This window comes from Corythoichthys intestinalis, chromosome 18 (genome assembly GCF_030265065.1).
Source record: "Corythoichthys intestinalis isolate RoL2023-P3 chromosome 18, ASM3026506v1, whole genome shotgun sequence".
NCBI lineage: Eukaryota > Metazoa > Chordata > Actinopteri > Syngnathiformes > Syngnathidae > Corythoichthys > Corythoichthys intestinalis.
The window spans coordinates 28,705,467-28,716,918 of NC_080412.1; the positions used below are offsets into that span (position 1 = coordinate 28,705,467).

Consider the following 11,452-nt stretch of genomic DNA (forward strand, 5'->3'; position numbering starts at 1 on the left):
ACCTCTTTTGTCGAAAATCCAGCTTTAACAAAAAGCTCATTTCTCATTCCAGTGAAATAATATAAATTAAACTGTAGTCTCAAGACTATTACTTCAATTGTCGTTGACAAATTGTTATCTCCACTCAATTGTTATTCTCATTCAATATTTTAGATCGCACGCAACCAAATAACAGAAATTAACTGACAAACAGTTCAACCAACTTCATATCCCATATTGCCTAGTGGACTTACCTCACTGACAGCTACCACCGGTAGCCGAGGCAAAAATGAAACATTGCTATAAAAGTTATAAAAGCGCAAAGATGCGACGCTAAACGGGATTTTACAGATTACACCAGTACAAAGCTCCGACAGTAGTCAGCACTTGCCGAAAGGTAAGTTTAATAAGTGTACGTATCGATAGCCTATAAGCTCCTGTAGTCACAACTCACGAAGGTTTGTTTGTGAATGAGAATTGACAGTTGACGCCATAATTAAGCCAGTCTGTGCCTGCGCAAATTTGTATCCAAAGTAGAATAAAGGTATTTTCGACTTATTTACAGTTTTAGATAGATGAGGATTTGATTATATACCTGTACGTATTGAACACAAGTCTTAACAACTGGGCAGGCTCTTAGAGAACATGTCATTGGGCCAACAGTACCGTAGTATTCTGAGCAAATCGTCAGTCAAAAAAAACGGACATTTTCATGAATTTATAAAACCCCGTCGGACGCCATGGACAGGATGTTGAAAGTGGACATGTCCGGGCAAAAGAGGATGTTTGGTCACCCTAGCTTATGTGTGTATCAAGTTTTCCTTTGTGTCACTGAATAGATTTGCATAAATGACCATGTTCGCGCATAAACCTGTTAAATTATACAATCCGTGTGTGCACATAAATGTGTGTGTTTACCCATAAGTGGAGGTCTGTATGTGGTCATGTACGCATTACTGATGATGGAATCAGCTAGATTTAGTGTATTGGCAGACGTAGCCGGCTAGGGACATCCAACCTGGATTGCACATCTACTGCTGTCCATGTTAGCCAATCAGTGAATTAAACAAGTTGGGCCAGTAAACAACAATGCAGTTTGCTTCTTTATTACACCAAAAAGACCTCTTTATGTACAGTACATACCCAATCACGACATTTGGTACTCTAGTAGAAGTGGACCAAAGTGTAGCACACATCTGTGACTTGCATATATTTTTCTACCTGTGTAGGTGGAAACACAGAAAGTAACTGCTTTTCTCCTGAGAATAACCAGATGTGCCAAAACTGCTTGAAGAACAGGTCGTGTGTTGAAAGAAGGCCAAAGAAAACTGCCTTTGTGACTAGTTATACCGTCTGATTTAATTTTTATTGAAGCACTTGATGGCATTGTAAAAGCTATGTAGGTACCCAGAAGTAGCTGCTTGCACTAAAGCTACTAAAGCAACAAGCAAAATGCTGTGTTGGTTTGGAAACAAACAACACAACTGTTGTGTACCATGAAATAAAGAGTTGAAATGAACATTTGAGGTCAGGCCAGCTATGACTGGTCGCAGATGTCACTAACTGGGCTATTAGCTTGTACCCTTCCCTAAGGAGTGGTCGTCACTTCCGCCACTCCCTCTGTGCAAAAGCTTCTTCCCCTCCGGCGGGCTTTGCGGAAGCACAGGATTCGCTGGAAGGCATTCCTGAAGTCAGGACTGTGGCAGTAGATGAGCGGATTGAAGGCAGAGTTTGAATATCCCAACCAGTTGAGCATGCGGAAGAGCAGTTTAATATCCCCCAGATGCATAAAGGCCATCAGGATGTTGAGGATGAAGAAGGGAAGCCAGCAGAGTGTGAAGGTCCCCATGATGATCCCCAGTGTCCTGACTGCTTTATGTTCCTTAACGGATAGTTTAAAGCTGTGTTTGTCGTCCTTCTCTGCCTCTGACACTTCTGGGTCCTCCCTGCCATCACCTCCACCGTCGTCCTTGGACCGCAGGTACTGCAGGCGCCGCTCGTCCTTACGGATCTTGCGCAGCTGCCGTTGCGCCTCTCGATAGACACGTGCGTAGAGGAAGGCCATGACGACCAGAGGGATGTAGAAGGAGACCACTGAGGATGAGACCGCGTACGCCGCATTGGTGTTGAAGTCACAGCAGCGCTCGTCGGCCAGGCAGCGACGAGCCTCCTGGTCCATGGACACCCAGAGCTTCAAATGGATGGGCGGGAAGGAGATCAGTGAGGCCACCGCCCACACGCCGACAATGGCCGCCAGGGCGCGACCCCTGAGAACCCACAACAATCGCCTTAAAATTTTCGAAATGGAAAATCATACATACAGTATGCCTGTGTATTCTCTGTAAACATATTAGTGTACAATATTCCACAAATCACTGAGTCTGTTTTATTTAACAGTAGACACTACTTTTTTTCTGTGCCGCATCATTTCCCGATGTATGAAATGAGAATGCGGGCCAAGAGCAAATGAGAACTTGTCATCAGCAACGGCGGCACAAGCGCTACTTGTTTGCTGCTCCATTAGCATTCCCATAAACACACTGAAAAAGTTGTTTTCACCTAGGTAAGTGCCTTCAAAATAAATGTTTGTCAAAGGCGGTGCTTGTTGGTCTGCACCATCCATCTTCATCATGAATGAATGGGTAGATTGTTGGGGGAAAAAAGGCTGACATCATACCTTTTAGCATTAGTACTTAACTCATTGGCTGCCAATAATGGAAATTGAGGTCCAGTCATTGAAAGTTGATCATTCTTGGCACAGTTACCTGGTAAGCAGCGTTGTGTATCTCAACGGCGAGGTGATGGCGAGGTACCGGTCCAGCGCAATGACGCACAGCGTTTCGATGCTGGCCGTGACGCATAAAACATCCATGGCTGTCCAGAATTCGCACAGGAAGTCGCCAAACTGCCACGAGCCCGATAGGATGTAGACGTACCCCAACGGCACAACAGCAGCGCCCACAATCAGGTCGGCTGCCGACAGTGACGCGATCAGCAGATTGGTCACTGTCTGCAGACGCCGGAAGCGCAAGATGGCGCCGATCACCAGCATGTTGCCTGCACATACGGATACGACAGGCCAGCAATCGTTCAAAATATTCGTAAATTGACGACTGGACTCACCGAAAACTATGGCTGCGACCAGAATGGCTGTGGCAGCTCCCAGCAATACCACCTCAATGTCACTGTATTCCACTTGCGTGGCGTTGCCGCTGCCTGACTGATCAACTTCTGTGACCTATGGACAGATGCAAGCACATTCTTACTGGAGGACTGGCAGTGATGTTTCAGTGCCTTTGACGGCATTAGACGTCCAATCCATTTTGACTGGGAGGGGCTGGCAATGAATAATTGCTGAAAATTGCTGAGCGCTGAAAACACAATTGCTCATTGATCACAGTGTTGCCTGGGGAACACTTGAGTGTGATTCATCGAGCAGGTCATCGAGTACTCGGCCGCTTGGAATAAAAAACGAGCAAATCCATCAATGGACGGACATTGATGAGGCCTACGCACCCGCAACATCATCGATGCATCATGAAAATCGTCAATAAACAACATGAGGTTGTGCCTTACAGACCCAAAAGATTGCCCTTTCATGTGCGCTAAAAATCTTGCCCATACGACAAAAAAATTCACATAGAACAAAAAAAAAAAACAACAACAGCCCTCTCAATAGGCTTTCAAATGCGCAAAACACACATCCAAACTCCCATACAACAAAAGACCTCTTTCATACACCATCAAAACTGGCACACAACAAAATAACCTTGTTTCCCCTCACACAGGTCTAACTGGCACACAACAAAATAACCTTGTTTCCCCTCACACAGGTCTAACTTACACTTAAACTCTCACATCATCCGAAAAAACTCTCAGATGTAAATTCCTTTCACATTCCACGCACTTATATATGAACCAAAAAAATCTCGCATCCACCCAAAACCTCTCACATTCTTACCCACACAGAAAAAAACTATCAAATTTGCATAAACTCTCTCACGGTCACCAGAATAACCCCAATGAAACCTCTTAAAACAGTTACTTCTCCCACACTGCAAAACCGTTCCCATTCATACCCTTACACAAAACAAAAACCTTGCAAATGCCGGAACATCTCCTACACGTACCCAAAACAACAACACAAAACGCCTTATCCTTTAATGTTCCACCATCCTTCCCTAACTTGCACAAAACACACTTTCTGTTTCATAAAAACCTCTCTTATTGCTCTCATTTACACATGAACGCATACAAACACCCTGCCAAAAAAGCCTCACACAACACATGAAGAATCACTCAAACGTACAAAAATAATTGACAAAAACACCCACAAAACATATCACAGTGATCACAAAAGCTCTCACAAACAAATAAAACCCTCACACACACAAAATCTTAATCACACCAAAATCTTTTTCATTGTCACCCAAAATACCTGATACACACATTTTTTTCCAGTGACACCTTTTTTTGGGGGGCTTATACAGCACCTCAAATACCATATACTCAGACACAACCTGCATTATTGATTCAAACAGTCAAACTTTCTCAGCTCGCAAGTGTCCAATTATTTACAAGACATCAAATGTAGGCTGCAACAATATACACTTGCTCACACACACGCGACACTAATAATATAATAGCACACAAGCACACTCGTGTGCAGCAGGTGTCAGATGACGAGAAGTGCCCAGAAAACACATGACGAGCAATTATTATTCATTTCTTAGCTGCTTACAGCTATGTCGCCATGACAATAACGCACAGGTCATTGGCATATTGATTAACATGCACCCTGTGTGTCTTTGATAGTGTTACAATATTCACTTACTATATACTGTATATATGCAATATGCACATTTAATTGGTATGTCAATGTATAAAACTGTATGCATATATACTGAACGCACATAATCTGATCAACACCTGACCTTGTGTACAAGTACATGCAGCCCATATATACACAAGCGTACTTCATTAATTTCAAGGAATGTCATTCCTACCTCCATGTTTCAGCGTCCTGACCTTTTGGAGTTTGGCAGCTTTCGATTAATGAACGGAAAACTTTCATGATCAACTTTGTGTATGTGTGTGCATTAAATCATGTCACACATATTCTAGTAGACCAACTGTACACTGCGCACATGCACCTCCTATACCCCTACACAGCAACACACACTCTGGCCTTGTGTGGCAGCAGGAGACGGTCAGGCTTTTTATACACAAGCAGCCTGATGACATCACAGTCAGGTTGCAGCAAATCAGCGAGTAGTTCTTCTTTGCTTTTTAATTCCACACTGAACTTACATGCACTTTGATTGAATTTATTTGATTGTTGATGCATATATACTATATGTATGAATATGGCGGAAAACACTCAGGTGACTTGAAGTTCCGCTCTGAGACCCCAAATTTGACCAAATTTCGAAAATTGTCCTATATGCGCGTGTGATACATTACTGGAAAGCTTAAAATCTCTATTTTCTGGGGGACGAAAAATTTTGAACAGGGAGGCATTTTAAAAAAAAATGTTTTTAAACCCCTAAACCAAGGGTGTCCAAACTTTTTGCAAAGGGGGCCAGATTTGGTGTGGTAAAAATGTGGGGGCCGACCTTGGCTGACGCCCTTTATGTAGAACAATATATTATTATATGATTATATATTGCAAATTTTAGCAAGCCATTCTGTGTGTCACATTTGCTTTATTTTTTTTTTTGATTAATAATTTCAACAATCTTGCAACTAGCCTTTGCGGCGTTCTCTTTTGACTCTCGGGCTCTTGCGAAATGCTGCTGCTGTAAAATTAAACTAGTTTCAAGTTGCTTCAATTTCTCGCTAGGTATCTTCCCTGTAATCTTCTCGTACATGTCAGCGTGTCTTGTTTGGTAATATTGCCTCACATTGAACTCTTTACAGGGTGACCCAAAAAAAAGTTTACACTCAGTTGACTGCTTGTTTAAGAGCCATTGAAACACATCTAAATAGGTTGTCATGGTTAAGTGATACATTAAGGTCACTCAATGCAGCTGGTAATCTCTCGTCTCTACAATTCCTGTGCTTCTGCTGAAAATGAAGAAAACTTTAGCTGTACCTGAATTGCTGCGTGCCGGTCTGACACCTACTGAGATTGCAGCAAATCTGAGAATATCCAGATGTGCAGTCTACAAAGTTAAAAAGAAGCTGAAAGATACTGGAACAGCCTCACGAAAACCTGGGTCTGGAAGTGAAGATCTGTGCGGACCAAAAAGTTGATTGACAAGGGGATATGTGGCCACCCCAGAGTCCAGATCTCAATCCCCTGGATTATAGCATATGGCATAAAGAAGACCTGTCAAGCGTTCCGCAGGCGCCTGGAGGCTGTTGTGACACTTAAGGGAGGACACATTGAAAAATAGAGTGTACTGTACATGTTCTTTACAATAATGTATAATTTGTGATTCAATTCTAATTCTAAGATGAATAAACATGGCATTTAAGTTGTATGATGGCAGTGTAAACGTTTTTTGGGTCACCCTGTAAAATCAGCGACTGTCTCTTTGCAAATGAGGCAGACACAGTTGTTGCGTATTTTAGTGAAGAAATGGTCCAATTTCCACCTATCCTTGAAGCGTCAGCAGTTGCAGTCAACTTTCTTTTTTTTTTTTTGTTGATTGTCGCCATTTTAGAAAATTGGGTCACATGAGGTAATGTTAGAGTGCTGCTGCCTTTTACTGGGTAAATGAGGAGTAGCATTTAGTGTGTAGGTTACTTCATATGCTGGTAGCAGTACTGCTGACCAATTTATTAAGTCTGTGTGCTGGCCAGACGTTATTGATTTTATGACAGAGGCTGGGGGCCGGATGAAATTTGTCCACGGGCCGCATTTGGCCCCCGGGCCGGACTGTGGACATGTCTGCCCTAAACCCTAACTCGAGGTGAGAGCATGAGAGACCATGATTAAAAACACCATGATTTTAACGAGATATCATCGTGTACTTACCTTGTTCGTTTCAAAAACTCCATGTAGCATGTCTCACTGAGTGTCAGGACGCAGCTGTAAATGTCCACAGCCAGACTTTTTGGGGATTTTATAGGTGAAACACGGTAATATAACAAAGGTCGCAATGCAGAAGTCGCAGACATCAAGGAGTTGTCGAGATTTTCTTTTTAAAAAATTTACTCTTTTAAATGTTTTTTTTTCAAATTTTCTTTATTTGGATTGATTATTTATCATCTAAAATATCGGGGAAGATGCGACAGTAACAAAAAACATACAATTAAGTGATAGTTTTGAGGTCGATATCCGTGTCCTATTTACAGACAATATGTTTTTCATTGTGAAGTAATTTGTTTAAAAGTTTAAAATATGCAAGTGAATAATTTTATAGTGTTTTTTTTTTTTTTTTTTAAACTAAATATTAGACATAAATTAATGATTCAAATCTAAAAATGATAGACATTTTGAATAACAAATATAACAAATTACCTTTTTTATAGCTTGTTTGAAACAAAAGCGGTTGTGCAGTGTCTGTGAACGGGAGTCTCCAGGGTCAAACGGACAAATTAAAAACAGTTCTGAGGCTTAATGTGCCATGAAACTGCTATGGCAGCATATACACATATTGCTCTATCAAACACAACAGTTCTTTTGGCTTAAAATACAGCAGTTTATTTTAAAGAGAGAAAGAAGAATTTGCTTTTTCAGTCTTGTCTGTGTTTTCCGCCATAGACATTTTGAATAATAAATATAATTAATTACCTTCGTTTTATGGCTGGGTTGAAACAAAAGCGGTTGCGCGGTGCCGGTAAACGGGGGTCTCCAGGGTAAAATACAAATAAAAAATAGTTTGGGGGGGAAGTTTGCGCCATGAAACTGCTATGGCAGCATATAGACATATTGTTCTATCAAATACAACAGTTGTTTTGGCTTAAAATACTGCAGTTTATTTTAAACGTGGGCAAGAGAACAAACTGTCTTTTCAGCCTTGTATGTGTTTTATGCCATATACCTGTACATATTATGAAAAAGTACATCATCACAACAGTCGAACATATTAGGTAAAAATGTTGGACCTGGACCACTTGCTATGATTGATGGAAGTTATGGGACCTGCTCCAGGTCAAAATGGCATCTATTGCTGTCAATATAACTGAATAATTAATTGGATTCTACTTCAGTTGCTGTCAATAGCCATGAAAGAGTTAATAACAAAAACATCACTATTTAAAAATTGCATTTACGTCTACTTGAATTATAGTTTTTGGAAGATGTTAAACATTCAATTCGAGAAACCATGCAAAAAAATTAAAAAATTACAAGAGGGCAAATATGATGTTATCACTATATGATTAAGACAGGATCATGCTTGACAAAATTGCCAGGGAAGAAGTCAATGTGAGGCTGAAAGTGTGCAGCTTGTGACTTATAGTGACAAAAGAACACACAGGTATAAAAATTTTCCCCAGAATTCTTAGTCCATCAGCTTCAAGGCGCCATCAAGTCTGCCATCTTGTTTGGACTGAAGATCTCAATCCAATAGCCATCAGGATCCTGAATGAAGGCCAGACCTTTCCTCTTGCCTGCCCACGCCAAAAACAGTTATCATGGTTACAAACATTTCGCCACCATAATAGTTGTTAGCGACCCATTGATAAATACCATAATAGTTGTTAGCGAGTAGGCTCACAGTACAGTAATCCCCTCCATCCGAGTTCTGGATGCTTACTTTGCGTGTAACTCCATTTTCAATCACTAGATGGAGGCAGTAAAATTACACGGACACTGCCAATTTTACTGAAAAAAGAAGAATGAAAACAGTAGTGTCTTGACTCAGCCCACAAATATGAAGATGCGACATGCCCGTAAACTGCAGCCGCCCAGCTAAGCAACCATACGTGTGTGATGACCAGGTTGGTAGGGGCAAACTTACCATCAAAAGTATTGAATAGACATGAAAATGAGTCATAACTTGCTCATTTCTCAACATTTTTTCATGAGATTTACTTTTTGTCAATGCTAAAATGTGCTGATAATTCCGAACATTTGACAAAACTCCACTTTATCTGTTAACAGTTACACCTAGTACCCTTGACGTTATTTCATGGCGTTCTAAGCAAGCAAGCAAGCGTATGCAACAGGTGTTGATGGATAGAGGATTACTGTATTCTATTAATTGTTACAGACTTAAACCCTGCTGTTCTTGTTGTGTTTACCAGAGTGTGGTTTCTTGATAAAGGTGACGCCCAGAGATTGAAACAAGTGACAAGCGATGCCAACGTCGGGAACAGCGATGCCAATGTGACCTGTAATTGTCACCGTAAAGAAATGAAGAAATAAATACAAATTGACATTTAGCCTGTTGAGATTTGAAAGAGTAGCTGAAGGTCTCACCAAAGCCGATGGGGTCTCTGTTTCCATTGTGATACGACAAACTTGCATTTGACTCGGACCCCCAATTGCTAGCACACAATCACAAATTTTAGGGAAATAATAAATCACAGAATCAATATCACATCTTCAGAATATAAGCGCTGTCTGGTTTTGTATCAATATTTAGGCTTACTACACTGCTGAATTTTCTTGTTGGTCATTGGTTTTGGTGTAATACTTGATGCATTGATCTGAAACATAACATGGAATCCGTGCATTGTCTACGCACTGCGTGAGCTCCAAGGTGGCTCTCCGGGAAAAAGTCCAGGCTGTTCTCTCTCGGATGTCCGACGGAATGTCAGCCTTGTTCTCGAAGCCCAGGAAGTAGAGAGTGAAGCGCACGGATGGGAAGTCGATCTTCTGCAACAACCTGACAAAAACATGCACATGTTATATTGTTGCATGCCGGTTGCACGACGACTTTGACTGGTGGGTCAGGACTGACGTCATTCCAAGGATTCGGGTGTAGAAGTCGAGGGATCGAGCGGGATCTTTGACCCTCAGCATGGTTTGCTGCATCATGTAGTCCTAAACACAGCAAAGGCACACACCCTCCGTTACATCACTGATCAACAGTCCTGGATATTACATGCATTCATTGAGCTTTTTCCCCCACTTAAAAGACCTTGAATTGAAATGTATACATTTTGCAACCATTGAACTCATTTAACAACCGCTTTCTTTAATTATTGTTACTAACGAAAAGGTAATTATTAAATTTAATGCAACTGCATTGCTCTTAAGGTGTATTCATCTTGAGGAATGTGTCATTTCAACAGACCAAGAAAAACAAAAGCTTTTGTAGTATTATCAGAGCAGTATTGTGAAATTGGAAGTGATGAGGCATGACCTTGGTGGCTGGGTCTCCTTCCTTGCAGGCATCGGCCACCGCTTGCTCCGATAAACCTCTGTTCATGACGGCCGCACAGCTAGGGAAGTTTTGACAACACGCTGAACAATGACAGCAAGAAGCAGCCAGTATTACCTGCCCTGGCAGGCGTGTGTGTGTGCAGGAATGCACCGGCATGTGTCAGCATGTAATGGAGAATACAATTTCAAAATCTAATGTGGTGCACCTTTCCCCATTGGTCCAAGATGAACCAACCTCACCTTTTATTTATTTTGCCTATACTTACTAGTTTCCTAGCTAGCTATCTACCAACATACCTACATCCCTACCCCCATACCTACCGACCGACCGACCGACCGACCTACTTACCTACCTATACAAGTTTTGTTTTCGTCAAAGATGACAATAATGAAAATATTTCATCAACGAACACTTTTTACATGACGATGACAAGATTATAACGAGCTAAAAAAGTGTTTTGGGAGACTAAAACATAATGAGCCTAAAGCAAGTTTTTGTCTGACAAGACGAGATGACAATGCGCAATAGTTTCCGTCACATACTCACAATATGTGACATTTTAAAGGTCTGTGCAGAGTGGAGGTCATTACACACTCAACGCAACTCGTAGTGTTAGCATAGCATTTGCGTTAGTATTAGGCTAATGCAGACAGTGAACGTGCTCTTAAACTCTAAGAAGACTTTTTTTTTTTTTTACATACAGTTTGTGGCATCCAGCTGTGTATGATTAATTGAAAATATGCACTGTTTTCCTGCTGAGTGTGTATTATCACCTTGTAGACACTACAATATGTGCTCAACTATCAATGCTCATTCGATATATTTGGAAACCTTTATTTATTTATTTATTCATTTATTTATGTATTTGTTTGTTTTTGGAGTTTTTTTTTTTTTATTTTACAGAGGAAAACATTTATTGTAAACGTCGAGCAAAACTAGATGAAATTAGTCTTGAGTTTTTGCCAAGCAAAAACTAGACAAAGACAAACACATTTTGAGATAAGTAGAATATGACTAAGACTAATAAGTATTGTCGTCAAAAGGACTAATGCCAAGACGAAAATTAAAAGGCCCGCCAAAAACAACACTGCTGCCTTACCTTACCTCACCTTACTTAACCTAACCTAACCTAACCTAACCTAACCTAACCTAACCTAACCTAACCTAACCTAACCTAACCTAACCTAACC

General features: G+C 41.0%; 2 protein-coding genes across 2 annotated transcripts; both read right to left on the reverse strand.

The window, feature by feature from the left end:
• Window positions 1-1,079: 1,079 nt before the first annotated feature.
• Window positions 1,080-5,186, reverse strand: LOC130906575 (beta-2 adrenergic receptor-like). The gene is made up of 4 exons (XM_057821040.1): window positions 4,986-5,186; window positions 3,103-3,217; window positions 2,745-3,036; window positions 1,080-2,246 (listed from the first exon to the last, which is right to left on the reverse strand). Exons 1-4 carry the CDS (start codon window positions 4,989-4,991, stop codon window positions 1,568-1,570), a joined length of 1,092 nt encoding a protein of 363 aa, XP_057677023.1. The 5' UTR covers window positions 4,992-5,186; the 3' UTR covers window positions 1,080-1,567.
• Window positions 5,187-7,641: 2,455 nt separating this feature from the next.
• LOC130906704 (lactoylglutathione lyase-like) lies at window positions 7,642-10,330 on the reverse strand. Its single transcript, XM_057821252.1, has 6 exons — window positions 10,242-10,330; window positions 9,837-9,919; window positions 9,621-9,761; window positions 9,353-9,420; window positions 9,175-9,264; window positions 7,642-8,541 (listed from the first exon to the last, which is right to left on the reverse strand). Exons 1-6 carry the CDS (start codon window positions 10,305-10,307, stop codon window positions 8,447-8,449), a joined length of 543 nt encoding a protein of 180 aa, XP_057677235.1. The 5' UTR covers window positions 10,308-10,330; the 3' UTR covers window positions 7,642-8,446.
• Between the last annotated feature and the right edge of the window lie 1,122 nt (window positions 10,331-11,452).